Source organism: Drosophila takahashii, chromosome 2L, assembly GCF_030179915.1.
Source record: "Drosophila takahashii strain IR98-3 E-12201 chromosome 2L, DtakHiC1v2, whole genome shotgun sequence".
Classification (NCBI taxonomy): Eukaryota; Metazoa; Arthropoda; class Insecta; order Diptera; family Drosophilidae; genus Drosophila; species Drosophila takahashii.
Genome location: NC_091678.1, coordinates 468,436 through 489,528, shown reverse-complemented (window position 1 = coordinate 489,528; position 21,093 = coordinate 468,436). Strand labels below are relative to the sequence as shown.

The 21,093-nt window shown below is 44.0% G+C and overlaps 5 protein-coding genes across 10 annotated transcripts in view; 3 read left to right on the top strand and 2 right to left on the bottom strand.

The window, feature by feature from the left end:
* The window catches only part of Plc21C (Phospholipase C at 21C), a 48,115-nt gene that overhangs the window by 19,202 nt on the left and 7,820 nt on the right, over window positions 1-21,093 (bottom strand). For all 5 annotated transcript variants that reach the window (XM_070211541.1, XM_017148107.3, XM_070211543.1 and 2 more), the window contains exons 2-3: window positions 14,461-14,905; window positions 4,337-4,483 (exon numbers count right to left, since the gene is read on the bottom strand). In XM_070211541.1, the coding sequence (XP_070067642.1) occupies window positions 4,337-4,483; window positions 14,461-14,553 (240 nt within the window). In that variant the 5' untranslated portion in view covers window positions 14,554-14,905. The remainder of the gene's footprint in view (window positions 1-4,336; window positions 4,484-14,460; window positions 14,906-21,093) is intronic.
* Window positions 206-4,337, top strand: LOC108061794 (cylicin-1). Of its 2 annotated transcripts, XM_017148191.3 has the most exons (2): window positions 218-1,410; window positions 4,127-4,337. In XM_017148191.3, exons 1-2 carry the CDS (start codon window positions 381-383, stop codon window positions 4,255-4,257), a joined length of 1,161 nt encoding a protein of 386 aa, XP_017003680.2. In that variant the 5' UTR covers window positions 218-380; the 3' UTR covers window positions 4,258-4,337. The 2 variants fall into 2 exon arrangements, with proteins under 2 accessions (XP_017003672.2, XP_017003680.2); XM_017148183.3 differs by lacking the exon at window positions 4,127-4,337 and having other exon boundaries at window positions 206-2,620.
* LOC108061915 (trypsin) lies at window positions 8,346-9,352 on the bottom strand. The gene has a single exon (XM_017148336.3). The coding sequence runs from the start codon at window positions 9,312-9,314 to the stop codon at window positions 8,457-8,459; it is 858 nt and encodes a 285-aa protein (XP_017003825.2). The 5' UTR covers window positions 9,315-9,352; the 3' UTR covers window positions 8,346-8,456.
* Window positions 10,506-11,501, top strand: LOC108061920 (lectizyme). Its single transcript, XM_017148352.3, has one exon. The coding sequence runs from the start codon at window positions 10,550-10,552 to the stop codon at window positions 11,381-11,383; it is 834 nt and encodes a 277-aa protein (XP_017003841.1). The 5' UTR covers window positions 10,506-10,549; the 3' UTR covers window positions 11,384-11,501.
* On the top strand, window positions 13,025-14,197 carry LOC108061926 (lectizyme). Its single transcript, XM_017148365.3, has one exon. It carries the CDS (start codon window positions 13,327-13,329, stop codon window positions 14,131-14,133), a length of 807 nt encoding a protein of 268 aa, XP_017003854.2. The 5' UTR covers window positions 13,025-13,326; the 3' UTR covers window positions 14,134-14,197.

Genomic DNA, 21,093 nt, shown 5'->3' with positions numbered 1-21,093 from the left:
ATTTTATTATTACAAATAGATTTAAGTAAAAAGGAAGGCCTGGAATTTTTGGGTTCCCATTCTTATATGCGATTTTAAAATACTTCAGAATTCAGAATTTATTTTTTGATTTTTTTTTGGTCTATTTTATTAGTAATAGATTAAAGTAAAATGGAAGGCCTGGAAATCCCATTCACAACGCCCTACTGACAACTTGTGTAAATAATTTTCAGTATTTTATCATGTGTTCAACAGACAACACCTAAATTTTAAAAATAAGCCTGTTTTATTTTGGTTCTCCCACTAAACCTCAAGATATTTAAGCAATAAAAAAAAGCAAATTGGACCCGAATCGTAAAAACACTTTAAGCAGAGAGAAGAGGTTGCACTTAATTATCACAATGATGAGCAGACAGGATACGCAAAGTCGAGGATCCAGGAGATCCGTGGGAGGTCAGGCCTCCTCCGGTTGCCAGGAACCCGATCCACTGAACACCTACGTGGAGGAACCGCCCACCTTGTACCAGTGGATGCGATGGAGCAACTGCAAAACCCAGAAGCCACACCTGCAGGAAACCTATCCCACCATCCTTCCCCCGATCTCCAGATGCGATGATGCCAAGACCTTGAGGTATATCGAAGACGCCATGTTGGCCAACCAATGCGGCCGACTCAACGAGCACAAGGAGGATTCGCTGACCGTGTGGAACTACAGTCCCCAGAAGGAAACTTTGGGTTGGTATGGCGTGGCATCGGATCATCCCACCCCACAGGCCGCCTTCTTTGACAGAGCTTTGCAAAGGAGTCTAAAGGCGTCTAGCCTTTTGCCTAAATGCCCCAAGAAGTCCAATATAAAACCCAAGTGGCAGATTAGGCCGAAAACCCCGGAACCCGGTGCCTACATCCTGAATCGCAAGTGTCTGAAGGCCAAGCTGGACAGGATGCCAAATGTGAGACGCCAACTGAAGCCGAGCAATGCCTTCTCGTGGCTCCACTGCCCTCAGCCGGCGGATCCGGAGCATCCCTTCGAGGACAGCACCGGTTTCCCGGCAATCAGCAGGGAACAAGCGATGGATATGGTGAAGCCTGAGAAGCCTCCAAAACACGGTCTGCGACGCAATCACTGGTACTGCCCACCGAAATGCGGGGAAGCTGAGAGCAAGTGCACCGACTACGAGTGGGCCAAGTACAAGCTAGATCCGCGACCCAACGACGAGGCCTTCCAGCGGGAAATGGCCGAAAGGCCAGAGTTCAAGCAGCCCGAGCCACGCAACTACGAGGAGCTGTACAAGTCACTCGTGACCTGTTTCGTTCAGGATCCGAACGGTAAGAGTGATCTGTGCGAGGCGCTGGAGAAGTGCTGCAAGGATCCCCAGGATCCGCCATCCCAGGGATGCAGCGAGTTCGTTCCAACTGGCCCAGGAGGCGATGGTGAGTCGGGTTTTGATAAGGATAAAGATAAGGACAAAGATACGGACAAAGATAAGGACAAGAAAGATAAGGACAAAGATAAAGGGAACAAGGGTGATGGTAATAATGAGGGGGATAATGGGGATAAGGGCGATAAAGATGGTGATCAAGGTGTGGGTGAAAAGGGGGATGGTGATAAGGGCGAAGGAGACAGGGGCGATGGAAAGGGGGATGGCAAAGAGGGCGGTAAGAAAGAAGGGGGGAAAAATAAGGATAAGGAAAAGGATAAGGTTGATGAAACTGATAACAAAGAGGGCAAAGAAACCAACAAGGACAAGGATAAAAAGGACAAAGATAAAAAGGACAAAGACAAGGACAAAGGTAAAGGCAAGAAAGTCAAAGAACCAGAAATGAGATCCTCCGAGGAGGAGCCTACTATAGCTCCTCGAAGTACCGATTCCATTCCCCCCCACGAAGAATCCCCCATAGTGGATGGAGGTAGTCCTGGTGACCTAGAAAGCGATACGGACAACGGAAAGGACAAATACAAGGATAAGGACAAAGACAAGGGAAAGGGGAATAAGGGTAAAGGCAAAGGCAAGGGAAAGGGCAAGGGGAAAAAGAAGAAGCCGCAGAAGGATAAGGACGAAAGCAATGATGGGGATAAGCAGACCAACAAGGACTGTCCCTGCGAGATCTGTTGTCCGTCGAAGGAGCAGGACACTCCGCTGATCAAGGAGATGCGTCGGCGGGATCGGGAGCGCCAGGCGCGGGAATATCTCCGCCAGATGCGCCACCGCCAGTACATGGAGTGCAAGGATCCCAGTTACCCTGCCTGCCCTCACAAGTGCGATCCCATTCAGTGCAACAGCCTGTTCTGCAGCAATCCCCGGATGCAAACCCATTTCGATCGAGTCCAGGCGGTTCAGCAATTGCAGCGGGTTCTGCAGCGAAGGAATCAGCGCGACGATGAAAAGATATCCAATGATCTGGAGGAACTGCTAGCACGGCTGTGCAACCGACTGACCTGGAATGATGACCTCTGCGTATGATAACCCCCCGCCCACTCGTTTGTTTATTTTCTGGCACCGCTGCCATTAGTTATGAGTCCAAGTCCAAGTCTGATTTAATGTAATTTGTGCCTGGAGTTGTGTATTTGTGTTATTTATGCTTGCGCTGCTTTAAAGCGATCTTAATTGTGGCCTTTAAATAAACTCGAATCTCTAGCTGAGCTCCCTGGACTTGTACTCATTTAATTAAAGGCGCACAGCGAGGGGCGGGGACTCTTGGACTCTTGGATGTATGCTACGCTTTTCCTGGCTTTCAGTTAATCACACATCGGCCTCTGTGAGTGTATGCTTGAGTGTGGTTGGGCGTGGTCAACGCCCACCAACTCTCGGCTTTTAATTAACGCATGATTCTGTGCCAAAGGGTTCCTTTCATTTCGAAAAATCCAACATTTTCTTTCATTAACTTGATTTAATATGTGGGAGTGAATGTTTTTTTAAAAACTGTCTGTTTTAAAAATCGTATACATTTACATAGCGGATTTAAATATTTTTCCTTTTATCCTTACTATTTTCTTAATTTTTCAATCTAAAGACCTGCCCCAATTTTTGTCGAGTGTTGTCCACATTTCATTGTCCGAAATTCCTTCTGTCCCGCCAAGACCGCTTTCATTTCCCAACTTTTCCGGCGCTGTTAGTTTGCCTTGGGCAAACTGGAAGGAAAACAAAACTCATTTGGCTTTGGCCTTGGGCCTGTCGCGCTCCACGGCAGCAACTATTATCGGGGGCGGCGGTTGCTGGTGGGCGTGGCCCTAGGCCGAGCAACATGATTTATACAGTGAACAAAAAGCGGCACTCCCCAAGAACCAAGAACCGAAAGGAAATGACGCCCAAGGATTTCCCCATCGGAATAATTGCCCTAATGGCTGCGAAACCAAAAAAGGGGGGAAAAAGAAAACGAACCTACATTTATGGAACTTTAATTTGATAATGCGCCGCGGAGGGTTAAGATGGTTTAGAATGGCTTTGAAAATTCAGTAAAACTTTCAAATGACATTTTTCTCATCCAAGGAGCTCACATAAAACGCTTTTCAAACGCACAAAAGCAAAAGTCAAACCAAGTTGCCTTGTCATTGGCAAGATAAATGAATTAACTTCGAAAAGAGATAGTCCCCGCTGCCATCGAAGGAAAATTGTGGAAAAACGGAAAAAGCGTGACACACATGAACGGAAAACTCGCTATGGAAAACTGTGGCACAATCACAATGGGCTACTGATTCCGATTCCAGGGGAGTGGGTTGGGGATATTCCAAAAATGGGGACACAACGCACGTGACTTGGCTGGGCAATCTAAACGGGGAAAATTGGGTGGCTTACCTGGGGAAAATGTGTGCTCACATACCAGGAGTCCCAGTAATTGGCTTTCAATTCCGTATACATTGCCCTATTTTCCAAGATTCACCGACGCTAGTTTACTTTTTCGATAAACAAACGGCAGCTATTTAAGATTTATAGTAAAAATTGCCATACAAACTGTACAGCAGATGTGATATTTTCTCGAGTGTCGTTTGTATGCATTTTGCGGTGATGAAAAAGTTATTACATCCGCTGGGGGCGGCAGAAAAAAAAAAAGAAAACACACAAAAACCGGACGGAAACCTCCCACATTTCGCCTTTCATTCAATGTGCGTGTTAAAACCAGACAAATATTTCTTTCAATTCAATTTCAGTGGGATGCGTTTGCTGTGGAAAATGTTGCTGCTGCAGGAAAAAGGGAGGTAAGTCCTGCGAAGTAACGCCGGATATGAAGGATGCGAGTGAATTCGACATGAAAAGCACCGAAGAATGTTGTAACCCATAAATGGTGAAATCTGAGTGACTAAACGCAAGTGAATATCGCGTATACGCCATGGCGGTCATTGATTATCAAGTATACGCACCTTGGGCCGCTTGGCATACTGTCCCGTGCGAACGTCGCGTATGGTGGCTATATCCAGAATGTCCAGCTCGTTGTTCTGATCCACCCAGTAGAGGAAGAATCCCTTGGCATCGACGCGCATGGTGACCGGAGTTCCAGTGCCCGAGTCCTGAAATCAGAGATGATATATGCCAAAGATTAGTGAGAACCAAAAGTGAAACAGGCTTAAAGGAAGAGGAAATGAATACAGCATGTGGTAATCAAAGCACACTCGATTCGGGTCCAATAAATTGTGAACACATGACTTAATGTATAGTACACACTCGTAATTCCAGAGTTTATTGAACTGATCTCTCCCCTTCTTGCTAATGAATTTATCTCGGCCAATTTCTCAGCTGAATTGGCCGACATGAGTGCTTGCAGTCGCCGTCTGTCGTCTGTTATTTCTGCTTATTATTTAAGTCAAATTAAATGGGCATCTGCCGGCAGCCATAAATATTTAATACCGCCGGCCATCCGTCCATTCATAAAGAAAAAGGAAAAGTTCTCCGCCCGCAGCTGGCGATGCCAAACAGATGCGCAGCATTCCGAATTGCGAGTAACCCCAGCCGAAATTAAAATATTTTTTATTTCTTAAATATGCATGCAAATAAGTGGCAGCCAAATCTGGCATCCAGCGAACAAGATGTCTCGCAAATTTGGCTTCTCTTTGGGGAAGCGAGTCGAGTCGAACAACACGTTAAATGGCGCGGGCCAAATGGATGTTTCTTTGCCAAAAGGAGGCAGCAATTGTGGGTGGTGGGCTGTCTTTCCTCCATCTGAGCGTAAAAGTCAACGCAGACAACGTGCAACAAAAGCGCGATGAATGTGTGTGCAACTAAGTGGGGAAAAGTGCGATGGTCACGCTAGCTTTACTTCAAGGAATGTGGCAACAATGTGATCCACTCGGGGGTGCGGACATTGAGTATTTTCAAAGGGGCGATTTCATTAAAATATTCATTGACTTTTATGCGAGCAACAAGTTCCATTACTTGGGGCTTCACAGTGGGGGATAAATATTTAGCTATTAAATATTGACTACATAAGCATATGTTTTGTTGACTGTAACACATTTAAAATAAAATAAAAAAAAATAAAATAAAAAAAAAATAAAATAAAAAAAATAAAATAAAAAAAATAAAATAAAAATAATGATACAAAAATAATACAATTCTTATCGTCACTTTTATTACCCCTTTTCGCTGGGTAGAGTTATTTATTATTTTTGGGTACATTAGAATTCCCTATAAACAATTACTCTTTTGGGAATTTATGACTAATATACATTTTGTTATATTTTTTGAACATGCATGCAATAAATTCCGACCAAAAAGTTGCCCAAGTTGCCAAGTTCCAAAGTAGTTGAATCACTTTCCCTGCCTTTAAAATAAAAGCTATTTCCAAACTCTGAGCTAAGGGCCTTTGAACCCTCGGCACCTATCTGTTTGCCCATCGAATTCCTCGACCCCACGGTTAGTCTCACTCCAATTAGCGGGCGGAATGCCTTGACCCCATTGCTATTGGCCCATTAAGATTAGGGAATGCTCGTTGTTATGGCCAAAATTGATGAGCTCTGAAATACTCGTTACGAGCATATTTAATTCGCGCAGCCACAAGTTCATTATCCTTTCGGTATCGAATTTTTGGCTGTGGGTTCGGGTTTAATGAACCCACTAGGTGCCAAAGTGGGCTGCCTGGCACACACTTTCCCTTTTTCGCAGGGGAGATGCTCCTTAATAATTGAAATTGAAAACATCAACTCGGATTCACGGCCCCCATTTCCCCGCACCACTTGTAATATTCAATTAGGCGCATATTTTCTGGGGATTTTCAGTCGGTTGCTCGGGGAAATCCTGGGGGCGAGGAAAAAGGTTCGTCCATCGCTAATTGGAATCCACAATCCCCACTCGAGTTGTCTTGGTTGCTTTTCCTCTGTTTGTCTAATTACTGACAAACTAATTGAGTCGAGCTGCCGAGGCGCGGAGAGGGCGAAACGAAAGCGGTAAAAACTTCGTTAATTCAATTTCAATATGCAAAATTCAGTGGAAATCCAATAACTGCAGAAATTGTGTGCGAATTTCAGTTTTCACTTCGTGACTCTGCGAATGAAGGCTCCCAGTTGAAAGTTGAATGGCGAAAGTGACTGCCACTTGACACGCTCCTCAAATATTAACAGCCACCGGATTGCATGCGTATCGGTAATTGTGTATCTGTATCCGAATTGGCATCTATATCTCCTTATATATATTTCCACATAGGTACACATATCCGTGTAACCGAGTGTGCGTTTAGGATAAGAGCGATTACATGCATAATTCAATTGGTGTAACAGTTGGATCTGCTCCCTGCATGTCGGTCGGCTATAGAAAACGCTTAAGGGGCGCAGCCACCGCACAGCGAGAGTGGAAAAAGGATAACTGCCAGCCAAACAGATGTGCCTCACATGAAGGCACTGAGGGAAGAATTCGATAAGTAAAATCTATTAAATATTCCTGTTTTTGAGACACTTTCGGGCGATTTCTCAATGTTATGTTAAAGTTACAGTTATCTGTCAGATAAAGTTAACATGAAGTTAAATTGTTTGAGACGACAAGTTCTACTGAAATCGAAAACTATATTTCTTGCTTTAACTGCAAGTTAACTTATGACTTAATTTAACCTGACATTGAGAAATCCGTCGCATCAGAATTTATAATTACTCTAATTATGCTTGAAACCTACTCTTTTTAAAGCCTTTAATTTTTTGCAGTGCGGATTCCCATTTACAAATACGGATACAGATACCACATCTAGATGTATGGAACACATCTGCTGGTGACGATTGTCACACGCCATTCTCCATTCGCCTGTCAATCATGCTTAGGGAGCTGAGTTCTGAAAGGGCTGTCAGGCGTCCAAAGGGGAGTGGACGGAGTGCTCCAGTGCATTAGGGAGCACAGGGAGGAGGAGGTGGTGTGGGTTAGTAGTATGCAAATGCTGCCTGGGACCACTCAGAAGGCAGCTCGGCAGTTCCCTTGGAGAACCAAACTATCGAAATGAGTTTAAACAGCTGCTGGCTGAACTACATGCAAATTATATCATAAAATATGTAGCTGCTTAGCTCGTGTTTACAAACAGTTTCCCCAGCAGCCCTTCACATTTAACCCTCTCACTCCCACCTGAGTTACCTGAGAAAGTTTTCCCGGCCCTCGATAACTTTTCCTGCCACTGCTGTTGACGTTTTCCCCAGCCAAATATTGAGGAATGGGTCGTAAGATGAGATGAACTCGTCTTATCATACCCATTTCGCTGTGGGAGGCTGTTCCGAGGATCAGAAATGAAGATTGATGATGCGCAGCTGGAGACCTTTGCCCATCTGTCAGACTCATCCCCCTTTTGTCACTTTCTTAACTCTTTCTTTCATTTTCGTTAAGTCATTGCAAATATTACATTTGTCGTACAGCCTCCTCTTTTCGGCAGTAAAAATCTATTTAATCTAAGATTTCATTGTATTTCTAGACAAGTTTTCAACTATAAAAATTAAAGCGCAGCGATTCATTTAACGACTCTGCACTTGTGCGTTGGGTGCTAGACATAAAATAAGATTTGGCAAGCGTTGTTGAAATTAATTAAATTTGAACGACTCCTAAAAATTCCAAGAAACTTACCACTCAGCACACAATCAGTTGGTATAATCCCATTATTATGAAATCCAAAACCACAATCTATAAGTGGCTACAAGATTGCAAAAAGAATACAATTTTAAAGACTCCAGTACCCCAATTTCCTATTCTAATATTTGCTAACATTTTGTATAACATGTTATATACATTTTATTTTCGGGAAATCCCCAACATGTGACCTCTACCCTCGCCAACACCTGACCGGAATGCCTGCTGCACTTACTCAGCACTTACACAGACTCTATCGTATATCACTGGCTGATCGGCGATCGTAAATAGTAGTTCGATTTCGGGCAATCAGCCGTCCACTTATCGGGCAATAAAACACGGTTTTCGATTGGCGTTAACAAGTTCCGTGATTAGATAGTCGGAAACTTGCGGTGTTTACACTTTAATGCAGTACTATTTGGAGTATTACGCAAAGATCAACCCTGAGGTGTCTCAGTTCAGCTGGTAATAGGCGGCTATGACCTGGTAGATCCATCCCACGTAGGGTGGAACCGAGGTGTAGACCGTGGGCCTCTTGGCATAGCCGCAGGGCATGTAGCTCCAGGATCCCAGACCCACCAGTTCCGCGGGTCCCGTGATGGGCCAGTAGATCAGGGGAGTGCCGCCGTCGCCGTAGCAGGTTTTCACCTGGGAGCACACCTGCTGCGAGGTGAGGGGAGCATCCGAGGGGAGCAGCTCCTTGCAGGCGGTGCTGTTGAGCAGCGGAGCAAAGGCGTACTGCAGCTCCTTGGAGTACTCATCGCCATCCGCATCCGTGAGTCCCCATCCATAGGCAGCCGCCGTCTTGTTGCTGTAATCATCATTGATGTCGGGCAGGGCAATCTGCTGAACCCGCGCGTTGTACTCGAAGCTCTCGGAGACGTGGAGCAGGGCGATATTGTCACTTCCGGCGTTGCCATTGAAGGAGCGATGGGTGGAGGCAAAGTCCACGTAGCGCACTTGGGCGGCCGTCACATTCGATCGGTTGACGATCCCCGCATAGACAGGAGTTCCCACCGCGTCGCCATTGAAGTTGATCAGTTCCAACACACAATGGGCAGCCGTTACTAGCCACCTCTTTCCGATGATGGAAGCCCCACACACGTGGGTGTAGGTGGCCCTGGTCAGGGACAGGGAGGCCAGGTAGGGCACATTGTCCACTCCCTGGACATCGTAGCCATCGATGATCAGCGGCTGGATCTCCACGGGCACCTGCTGGTTTAGGTTCCTCAACGACAGGTGCTGAATGTGCGGTATGTTGGCCGCTCCGGCCAAAGCCAAAAGGGGCAGCAGGAAAAGCGGCGAGAACATCGCTGATTGCTGATTGCTGATTGCTGATTACTGATACGGCTGAGAAATACGAAACGTCTAAACTGGAATCCGAGAAGCAAGGGGGCTTTTATAGTCCAAGACTAAGAGCTTTTGGTAATCAGGAGAAGAGAGAAAGTCCCACTTGAATGGTGATAAAACAAGGAACTAGTTCGATCAACCGATTATTATGGCACAGGTATACTTTTTCGTATGCTGAGAATTAATTAAAGGCCTTAAACATGGACTTTTAGGTATAAGAATAAAGGAACTGTTCTTTTGAGCCAGGAAGTAGATGATTATTATCAACAGTGCAACAGAAGATTAAAATGTTAGCAACAGCATTTTAAAGAATTAAAGAAAATAGTTAAAATTTTATATAGTTTAAAAAAATATATTTAATTATAATAAAATAATTATTTATACTTTTCAGGTATTTAAAAGAGAAAAAGAATAAAGTAAACCAGTTTATTTTCCAAAGTGGACCTAAATCATAATCTATAAAATGTAACTAGAATCCGTATTAAAAAAAATCCGACGTTTAGTTACTGGTATTCCTTTAACAGAATATCCCACCGTAAACACACCGTTTAATGTTAAATTGAAATTTAATTTAAGCCCATCCCGGCTTATTCCCATGGCTCCATGGATCCACATTATCCGCGCCGGGTGCTGTGGCATATAAAACATGCAATTACCCTTTCGCAGGGCGAAGAGGGTGCAGGATGAAGGATGGAGTGCATCCTCGCATGCACATCCGTGCACATAATTGCTGGCTGGCCGAGCTGCCCCTCCAAGCGGCATTAGGGCCACATGCCACATGCCCCGTCGCGCGGACGTTGTGTCCTGAAAATGTTTACGCAAACGTGCGGTCACTTCAGGGGTACGGAATCCACTTTTAATTGGCTTTGTCCGCTGTCCACTGCCCAGCAGGGAGGGTCCAGTATTTTTAGCATCCTTTGAGACTAAGCGACCTTGCCGTTTCAACACCTCAGTTAGCACACATTACGCACACGCTTTCCAGGGCTTTTCCCCCGCTCAAGGGCGTAGTTAGTGCGGAACTACGAAACGTAGTCCTATCGGCCAACTCTAATCTAATTCAGACGAAATTAACTAATCGCATCGAATGCGATTCATAAATCTATCTGCTAATCTCCAGTCTAATCTAATAGTGGACAAGTATAAAAGGCGCTTTTGGCGTGGCTAAAAGTAGACATTCTCCAAGAAAAATCTGCAGAATGAAGTTGATCGCTGTGACTCTGATCGTTGCCCTCGTGGCCGCCGCCCAAGGAGCCAAGCTCTCCGACAAGCTGGCCCAGATTGTGCCCAGCTTCGCCACCGGCTTCGTGATCAACGGCACGGAGGCGGATCCCCATTCCGCTCCCTACATCGTTTCCCTCGCCACCAGCGCCACCAAGCACTCGCACATCTGCGGAGGCACCATCATCGCCAAGGACTGGATCGTCACCGCCGCCCATTGCATTTCCAATCCCGTAGGCATGAGTGTCATCGCTGGACTCCACACCCGTTCCGAGGTGGATGAGCTGACCCAGCAGCGCGTTGTTGACTTCGGAAAGGTCCACGAGAAGTACTCCGGCGGCGTCGGACCCTACGACATTGCCATCCTGCACTTGAGCGAGCCCCTCACCTTCAACGAGTGGGTGCAGCCCGCCGCCCTGCCCAGTCGCGAGGAGATCCACGAGGGAGAGTCCCATCTGTACGGCTGGGGACAGCCCAAGTCCTACGTCTTCACCGCCGCCAAGAACCTGCAGACTGTGACCACCGATCTTGTGAGCTTCGCGGAATGCCAGGCAGCTCTTCCTGACACCGCTCCTCTGGCAGAGTCCAACGTGTGCACCTCCTCGCACCAGCAGAGCATCTCCGCCTGCAACGGCGACTCCGGCGGCCCTCTGGTCATCGAGAAGCCGAATGCCCCCTCCGAGCTGGTTGGCGTCGTGTCCTGGGGCTACATTCCCTGCGGCCTGGCCCAATTGCCCTCCGTCTACACCAGGGTCTCCGCCTACATCGACTGGCTCAACAACATTCAGAGCGCCTACTACAAGCTCTACTAAATCTACTGAAAAGGTCTTCTGTTTCGAAGAGAAAACTCTGTAGTCAGATTATGCCAAGGATCAGAATCACTTTGGATCAGAGCAATGATCGATTGTTGAATAAATGCATCCAACTAAAGTTCAATGTCTACTTTTTTCAGAAATGGATGGTTATAAAGGGGTTATGTTGAAAATAATATTAATAGATGGTTAATGGAAAAACATGGTAATGGAAAATGTTCATAAGGAGCAAATAAAAGAAAAAAAAAATCATATCCAAAAGAAGAAAGAAAGCAAAAAAGTAACAAACAGCAAAAAAAAAAAGTTTTAACAAAAACATTACCAAAGGTATATACAAAAAAAACACGTTGCTTCTGGTATATAAATGCGCAAAATGTATCAATTTTGCTCCTTCATTAAAAATTACTTAATCCAGTGCTGGTAATATAAAAAATGGATTAAAAAGTATTTGGATTTACAGATAAGCATAAAATATCATTGCTTTTTAATGCGAAATTAGGTTATTATTTTTTTCCAATCTCCATTTATTATGGGATGGCTTTCAAAGACAAGAGTATAAATAAAAGTCATAAATACAGAAATCCCAATTTAACCTAACCATGATGACAAAGCAATTTAGATGACCAGGTTTTATAAAAAGTCACAACTAATATTGCAAAATCTATAAAGAACCTTGCCAAAGTATCCACCTCTTTAAAGTCACATGATAATCCAAAATTCAATTAGCCTACGATCGATTGTGAAATAACTGCAAGTAATGAAAGTCCAGCCTTTGTTTGTCTTCTCCACCAAGGTTGCGTTTACAATTTATGGCGTCTGATTAGCCCGGAATCGATCGGTAATCGGAGCTGGATTAAGGACCGTCCAGACCGCAGTTTGTCTCCTAATTTATGGCCTCTATAATAAGCTCTGGAAAAGCCCAGACTTTTGGAGGCGTGTGCCATTGATAGAGTTTCCAGTCTCGACAGTCATGCACTCGACCAATCGCAGACAAGATGTTAGAGCTCCTTATCGGTGAGATTAGAAAATTGCTGACTCGAGTTGATAAGGTAGATTGGAAAAGCTCTACGAAGCTCTTCTCTTAAGTCTCAACATGTTGCTTGAAAAATGTTGGAAAGCAACACCTAAACCAGAATGACACTTGCTTAAAAATAGTATTTTAAAATTCACAAGTAGCAATGGTACTTAAGATCTACCGAAAATGTCTAAATTCTACTTTAAGTTCTGGTGAGTTAGGGCTTAAGTTCTGTAAACATTATTTGCCCTATGTGTAAAATCTTTTCAGACTGCTCCAAACTTATTAGAGCAATTATACAAATAATAAAAACCGTTGGACCGTTTAAGTTTTTGAAGTATTCATAGATATTATATATTATTTAATAGTTATCAATATAATTTTTCCATTACGATTTTGATTGTTTTATTTGCGCTCTAAATAACTTATCAGGGATGGCAATCTTAATGGAGTTCTGGTTCATTCACACCTAACCAATCTAATCGGTGTAGTTTTCCAAAGACATTAACTATCTATGCGATTTAATAATGTTTTATGACCAACGTAGTGCGAACTCGAGATAAACACTAAGCGCTATGGGACAAAGTGCCTATATTGGACCTGTGTGAAGTGCCATCCAGAATCGGGGCCAAGAGCCAGACAAGTCGACTGCAGGGAAGCCTTTTCTTTCTGCGAGCCTCAAGTGCTTGCAGGCGCTGCAAGATTAGCGGGTTAATCAGTCAAAGGCGCCACTCCACAGGACAAAGCGAAATCATATCGGGGCCAAGAATACACGCTAGTCAGGATCATAAATCGCTCCGGTGATAACGATAGCCAGCGATCTTCGAGTGCTTGGGGTTCAGAGATTGCAGATTGCAGATTGGATGGGGGACCTATAAAAGGCGCTGACCGAATTGGCAGTGGCACAAACTCAACAGAGAGCTCCAAAATGAGACAATTCGTGGTCCTATTCGCACTGGCTGTGGTGGCTTCGGTGGCCTCGGCCAACCTGATACCCCAGCCGGGATTCCCCGAGGGTCGCGTCATCAACGGCCAGGAGGCGGAGAGGGGAGAGGCGCCCTACATCGTATCCTTGCAGACCACCAGCGGATCGCACTTCTGTGGCGGCAGTTTGATCAATGATCACACCGTGCTGACCGCCGCCCATTGTCTGACCAACAGCCAAGGACGGGTCGTTGCTGGTATCCACGGTCGCCTCGACCAGGAGGGTGTCCAGACCAGGTCGTTCACCAATGCCCAGTACCGTGTCCACGAGGATTACAGCGGCGGCGTGGGACCCAATGACATTGGTCTGATCCTGCTCAGCGAACCCTTCGATCTGACTGCCGTCGCCCGGGATGGCAGCAATCCGGTGGGTGTGGTGTCTCTGCCCTCCAAAACATTCACGGGCACCGGCACTGGATTCCTCTACGGACTCGGACGCGACAACACTGGATCGCTCGCCACCAATCTTCAGAAACTGGAAACCAAAATCATTGACTACGAGGCATGCAAGGAGGCATTGCCCTCCAACGCACCGCTGGCGACCACCAATGTGTGCTCCTATACCGCCAACAAAGCCGATGGAGCTTGCAACGGAGACAGTGGCGGTCCATTGGTCATGAAGTCTGATATAATCACCTTCCTGATTGGCATCGTCTCCTGGGGATACACACCCTGCATGACGACCACCAATCCTTCGGTCTACACAGACGTGGCTGCGTTCACGGATTGGATCGAAAAGAATCAGGAATAGAAATAGGCAATAACCGAAAACTGTATATAATCACCTAATAAACGAACATTCTGTACTCAGACAATCCAGGTTGTGTCTTAATCATTACTCTTAAATACTAAAGGTCTATCGTGCATGACGACAGATAACCCAGCTACCTGGACTATCAAAATTAAAGTGATGACCACATCTATGTTATCATGTTTCGTAGAAAATGTGCGTAATCTTATAAAGTGAGTATTTCTTCATGATGTAATGCCCTTCATATAAACTAAAATAGGAAGTATATATAAATTGCAATAGGAAGTCCTACGCAAGATCCGTAAATATACAAATTTTACTACTTACATCGTCCCATCGAATGAACTTCTCGCCATCCTGCAGAGCCTGTGGAACCTCCACGCTGGCGGTGGAGATGTACGTTCCTCCGGCGCTCATCATCCTGACTGACTTTTCGGATTCGAAATCTCGTTTACGGGTCTCTCGGCTGTTGTTTGGCTTTCACTGACCCACGGATGGCCGCGTTCTGGTTATTTTCTGGCTGCTTTTTTGGAATCGCTGCGGCTTACAGTTGTTTCCGCTTAGCCGCTGCTCGGCGTTTCCGTTGCTGTAGTTGTCGCAGAGTTTTCCTGGCTGCATACAAATGACGCCATGGTCCTCTGGTCCTTGTCCGAGTCCTGGACGTGGTCCGGGCCACAATTAGAGCGCCGTTGTTTTTGCCCAGCGCCCGACCTTTTTTGACTGCATTCTGAGGGCTTGATTAAAAGTGCGGCCTTGCGAAGCACGCGGTTTCCTGAAATTGCAGAGGGGAAGCTGGTTAGTTGGTCAGTTTGAAATCAGCAAGCTTTCAGCTTATTTTGGTTAGCTAGAATGGATCTTATTGCCTCTGCTTTGGAATTTAATTGGTAATATTATTTCATACTAAAGAAAACGGGAATTCTTCAGAGCAAAATATCTTTTATTTTATAAAGTAGAAAATAAGGACGCGAATTCTTCAGAAAAAGGAAGTAAATATGTAAAAGGCATAGAATATTTGTTTAGTCATCAAGTACTTAATATATATCTCTTTAATATAAATCACTATTAAAACTTAAAGTAAATTCCAAAAAGAAAAGCTGCTTGATTTCGACAACTCAATTTCGTTTTATGAAAGGGTTGCTCCCCGTAGTTTCTATTTCCAAATGAGTCGTGCCAAACTACAGATATACATGGATACAGCTTGATTAACGTTTTGCCGAAAGTCTGTCGCTTTTGTTTCGCCACCATTGGCGGGTCAACCCGATTACGAGGGGGCGACCCCAAAGGGTCAGGATCGGAGCCCCCATGATGGGCACTGCCATTCAGCTACGGAGCTCCATTCATTCATTCATTCGGGGCACAGCTCATTCAGGTTTCCACGGCTTTGTTTGCCTATTTTTGGGCTGCTGTCGCCGGCCATTGTATTGCGGAATTCCCTTGTAGTTTCCTTCCCCTTTGGCTTTTTGTTCGGCTTCTGGTTTTTGTGTTCGACTGCACTTCATTTATGCAGGGAAACCGTTTTTCGGTCCGCTAATTTGGCGCACAAACATTTTCAATTTTCAATTAGCCGCCGGAGAACTCTTGACCTGAGCATTATCGAGTAGCTTTAAATAGACATCCGGTGGTGCTGCTTTTTGCAACCCAACTCGCTTGAACTGAACTGAACTGAGTGGTTCCTTGATTTTGGCATAATCCACTTAGACAGACTGAGATGACAGCTTGGCCAGAAGTGGAATTCGTAGAGGGAAAAACGCACGTGACTAACGGGCTAATACTTTCGTAATTTCTTTTGGCCTTGTCATAACCAATTTCAGTCAAGACCGTCGGGCAAACCCGAAACTAAAACTGAAACAGAAACTGAAACAGAATCAGAAGCAGTAGCAGTAACCGAAATAGAAATGGAAATGGAAGCAGAAACAGAAGCACCCAATGAAAATGCAGGCAAAACTTTTAGCCACAGTCCAAAGGCAACCACAGCCATTCAGTTACCTAAAACAACACACATTTATGTACACTGAAAAAGAAACAGCGGAGAATTTTTTAATGAGTATAGAATACAAATCATATACCCGTTACTCAGCTAAAGGAAGTGCAAGGGAGATAGAGATATGCAGCCGTAAAAGCTAGTGGCTCCATATAGCGGCCATTTCATTTTTGCTCATAACATTTTAATGGATTGCCCGATTTTAAAATTTTCTTCTACATTTCTATAGGTATTAATAGGCACAACAAAATAGCATTTAAATATATACATGTTATTATTTTTAGCAATGTTGTGGACATAATATCATCTGTTTTTCCCAGTGCCTTGGTCCCAACTTTGGCACACATCCCCATACATGTACTTATGTCGAAAGTTTTTCGCGCATAAAGGAAGTCATTTGTTTGTATTCGTTGCTTTCGCAAATAGAATTGAATTTGTGAATTTATATTGCCGTTTTCCCAGCCATTTTCTGTTTGAAATTGAGTTTGTACATCATAAATTTGCAGGCTGCCAAAGGGGAAGTAATTAAGCATTTTCATTCTGTTTGTTTTCCGACTGTTTTCGAGTGAGTTTCTGAGTGTGTGCGGCAAATGGATTTCGAGTCGATATATCGATAATGGTTATCGTAAGTGGAATGAAAAATGCGGGAGATGCCTGCTCGATTTTCCTCATTTCCATGCTTTGCTCGCTTCATAGCTTTTCTTTTGCTTTCCTTCTTTTTTTTTACTTTGCAAATCGTTTTAAGTGTTTTATGGCAAACGGGCAAAAAATTTATTGCAGGCAATTTGCAGATGTACCCCAGAGTAGGTGGAAAAGGTGGGTGGTTTCGGGTGGCTGGGAGTTTGGGGACCAATCTTGGGGATACGCAACGGAAATCACAGCGGCAACACACAGATTTCAAGTGACTTTTCTTCAACGCTTTCCCTCGTTCTAACAAAAAGAGAGAGATATAGAAAGCGGGCGAGCCCATGAATCATGTATGCGACGGAAACAGAACAAAACGCTTTGCTCCCAGCCTGCCCCTCGGATTTTCCCCACCCCCTTGGCCCCTTGGCCCAGTTTTAACGGCCAGGGAAAGCGGCATAAATCAAAACGCCAGTCAAAATATGTTTTCCTTTGCCAGCTGGCATCCAAAGGTTAAATGTTGATATATGTGAGCGAGCGTACTTGTTATTGGCTTGTTTATTGCAGTCTTCCAGTTGATCTGAGTCGAATTTATGGATTTCCTAGTTGTACTTTCCACACCGCGAAAAGTTAGTATAGCTTTTAAAACTTTAATCTATATAGTACTTTAAGTATGAAGTAAGTTTGAATAAAACTATTTATGGAATTATTTTAAAAAGTCATGACAGTCTAGAGAACGAAGCTGAATTTATATACCTATATGTTTTATTGTCGTGTGGCCATTATTGAAAATGATTTATTTTCTAAAAGGTCTTTTCGATGAATCGGTATTATTAAATTACCCCGTAATTCCGACTGCCTCCCTGTGTATTTATTTTCTATTGTTCGACAGGGACTGGCTTTTAAGTACCTGCACCTAAGTGTCCATTTAGTTGGTGGACAACTTTTCCGAATGAATGGGATGCCCCCCAGTGACACGGGCTCTCCCTCGCTCTTCTTCTTCGCTGCCATTTCCGGGAAAGTACGGAAGTTGCTTGTCAAACGGCAATCTTCCCCAGCAACGCACTCCACACTCACACAAACACGATAATCAAATCAAGGCGCCAGCTATTTGGGGAAATGGGGGGGAAAGCGAAGGAAAAGCGGAGGAAAAGCCGAGCGGCAGGGCAGGAGAAAGTTAAAATGTTTAAAACTGAAGCAGGTGAGAGTCGAAAGATAAGAATTCTGGGGGCAAAAAGAAAAAAAGAGGAGGTAGGCGGCAACATTTTTTGTAGCATGCTTTTCGGAGCGACAGTTTCCACTTTCCCTCGCCCACATTTTCCCGCGCGGAAATTGCAGCGACAGCCTGTGGCACTCTGTATTGTGTATGTGTGTGTACCGACTATAATTTCATTTGTGGTACATAAAACTTTGCCGAGGCTTCATCTCTTTGGGCCAAGACGCTGCTGCTGCGAAGGCCAGAGGAGAATCACATTAAACTAATTGCTTTAGCTTGTCGTTGCTGTTGTTTCCATTGTTTCTGCCGCTCCTGTCGTCGAGTGTTTGATTGTTAGTGCTTTTAGGCAGCGCAAATTATATTTGCTTGTATGCCAAAATGGTTTCTGTTCGCATTTGGCAGCCATTAAAAATTGAAAAGCCACCAGTACACACACATACACGATAACTCAGTTTGACAGCCACTGTGAGCATCCTTAACCTAAAAGGTTCAAGTATTATAAATCGAAAGGCAACCCTGAAATCTTCTCTCTTCTCAGGATTTATAGTTGGGTAAGTACGGTTAATGCAAAAAAAAGGTATAAGGTTGATATGAATTAAGTAAATTATTTAGTTTAATTTTATAGTTAGGCTAAGTAGGCTTAAGTACAACATTTTTAAGGCAAAAGTAATTCCTATTATTGTTTTAGTAAATTGTTTATGTAAATTCCAAAAAAGTCCTCCCATCTCATACCTAAACTTGAAAACCCGTCTGAAAAACAACAAGGGAACACAAAAAAGCTGAACATCAAATATTAACTGAGTATGGCCCTTAGGTCAGATGATTTACCTTTTCCTACTTATTCTTTGCGCTCACCCATTTCCCCCTTTTCTCGGCGATTTTTTAATATTCAAATTTAATTTGTATTATTCCCTAAAAGGAAAGAATACCCTATCAATGAATGAAATTGATTTTTGGAGCGTTGCGGCTTTGATTTCCTTTCGATTTGCTTGGCCCCCAAGCCGAGTTTTCTTTTATTTTCCCAGCCATGTTTTCCCTACTGTTTTTTTCTTTCAAAAAGAAAATTCATCATTCGGAGAGGCGATGAGGGTTGGGTAGGTGGAAGTCAACAACTTGCCGGCCCTTGGGCGCTCAGCCGTCGCTCATATCGGTAGCATAAAGTACACAAATAAATAAAAATATAAAGCGTTGGACAGGGGCGTAGTAAGAAATGGAAATCGAGCGGGAGGGGGGCTGGGGTGACTAAGCAAAAGAAAAACAAAATTAAGTTCAATGACACCCCAAAACAACAGCTCCCGGCCGTAAATTCGAGTTCCGAGTTGTTTCTGGTTGTTCTTGTTCGAAACCTCCATCAACGAAAAGTTGAGTTTTTCTCGGGATCCTTGAAAACCCCCCGAAAAATTCACCCCCATTAACTGTGGGTGTGCATGGGGGCGCCTCCAATTGGAAAACTTTTGTTACACTTTGTTTCGGGGCTTTTTTTGTTGGGGAAGGGCGGGAAAACTGACGAAAAACCAACCGAGCGGGATCAATTTATAATTCGAATATTTCGTCATTCATTTAATTTTTGTTCCCTTTTTGCTCTGAAGTTAGTGACCCCTCGCCGCCGAACGGATAATGCCCGCCGATAGGCAAATTGTGAAAATATTGACAAAACAATTGTTTTCAATTGCACGCGAGGTAATCCTCTTTTCTCAACCCACTTTTGGGCACCCCTATACGACCGCCCGTGGCAGTTGTTTGTCTAAATTTTCTATTTATAACGCCTGGCGATGAGTTCAATGTTTGATTGGCCTCCGCTGAAGTGTAAAATCAACCTGGGCTATGTGGACGCTTTTCTGGCAAGGAAAGGGCAAATGGGGGAGTTCAGAACCCAAAGCATACTTTTGGGGCCTTGAAAATGGGAGGATTGGATTGGTTGACCTTTGAGTAAGGATTAGATGAAAGATATTGTATTACTATTGAATTCTTAGTATTAGTTGTTATCTGGCCTGCTATCAGCATACTAAATTGGTTAGTTCAATCATTATCATTATCGGTTATTATCGTGATGGATAGATTTTCATATAAATATTACCATACCATCAGAACCACCTGCACCACCATAAATCGACTGCCACTGCCGCGGATTCCGATTACAGGTAATTGCTCGACTAACTGCACGTCGGATAACCAAAATAAACAAATTAATTGCTTAAGTTATGTGCATTCGTGTGTTAATTTGTTTGCCAGGCACTTCGATTACGCAGATACTTACTCACGGCCCCTTCCCCCCGTGAGTCTATCTATATCCTATATCTCCGTATAATGTCAGTCCATTCGTTTTGATTGCGGCAAGGTTGATCTGTCGAATTTTGACAGCTCTCCACGCCAACTGTGGTCATGCATAATCGAGCCAGGAGGGGTTTCGGCAGCGAGGAGTGGGATTTTACATAAAGCCACCGCAAACAAAATGAATTTGTGACAGAAAATGATAATTATTAATTAAAACCGCGTTTCAGTGTCACCGCAAACAAACTCAGATATATACAAACACAGAGAAAACACTTAAACACGCACAAATTTACTTGGGCCTTGTTTACACGAGCAGAAATGCGAATTAAGGAATACTTTTTATGGTACCTACTTAAAAAAAGGTAGGTTTTAATTTTTAACTATATTATTTTTGTATACCATCATTCTAAATCAAATAAAAAGCATGTTCATATTTTGTAAGCTTCATTAAAAAGTCGGAAAAACCAGGCACTCTTGAAAAAATCCATTTAATCAGCATACCGCGATTCTTCCGCTCGCATAAACGCAATAAATGGCAATTCGGTTCAGTTTATCGCTCATTAACAACAGCAACGTCAACAAACAATCTGCAGGCATCTCATTCATATTCATAGAATCCCCCACCATTTGCGTATCACATCATCTTTAGCTCCCCTTTATCAAGGCTTATATATCGCATCCCATACAAAATTCATACTTAATTTCAGAGTAACATCGCTGCTTCGTCTTTTGTTTTATTTATAACATTTCTGTTTTTGTCTCTGCGCACATTTTTTCGCCTTTTCCTCTCTCTTTTTCGCTTTTATCGCGCTTTTATCTAGTTTGTCAACGTTATCAGGGGCAGAAACTCCCCCTACCAACACCA

Coding starts and splice junctions, on each gene's coding strand:
- LOC108061794 (XM_017148183.3), top strand. CDS start 381: ATGATGAGCAGACAGGATACGCAAAGTCGAGGATCCAGGAGATCCGTG.
- LOC108061915 (XM_017148336.3), bottom strand. CDS start 9,314: ATGTTCTCGCCGCTTTTCCTGCTGCCCCTTTTGGCTTTGGCCGGAGCG.
- LOC108061920 (XM_017148352.3), top strand. CDS start 10,550: ATGAAGTTGATCGCTGTGACTCTGATCGTTGCCCTCGTGGCCGCCGCC.
- LOC108061926 (XM_017148365.3), top strand. CDS start 13,327: ATGAGACAATTCGTGGTCCTATTCGCACTGGCTGTGGTGGCTTCGGTG.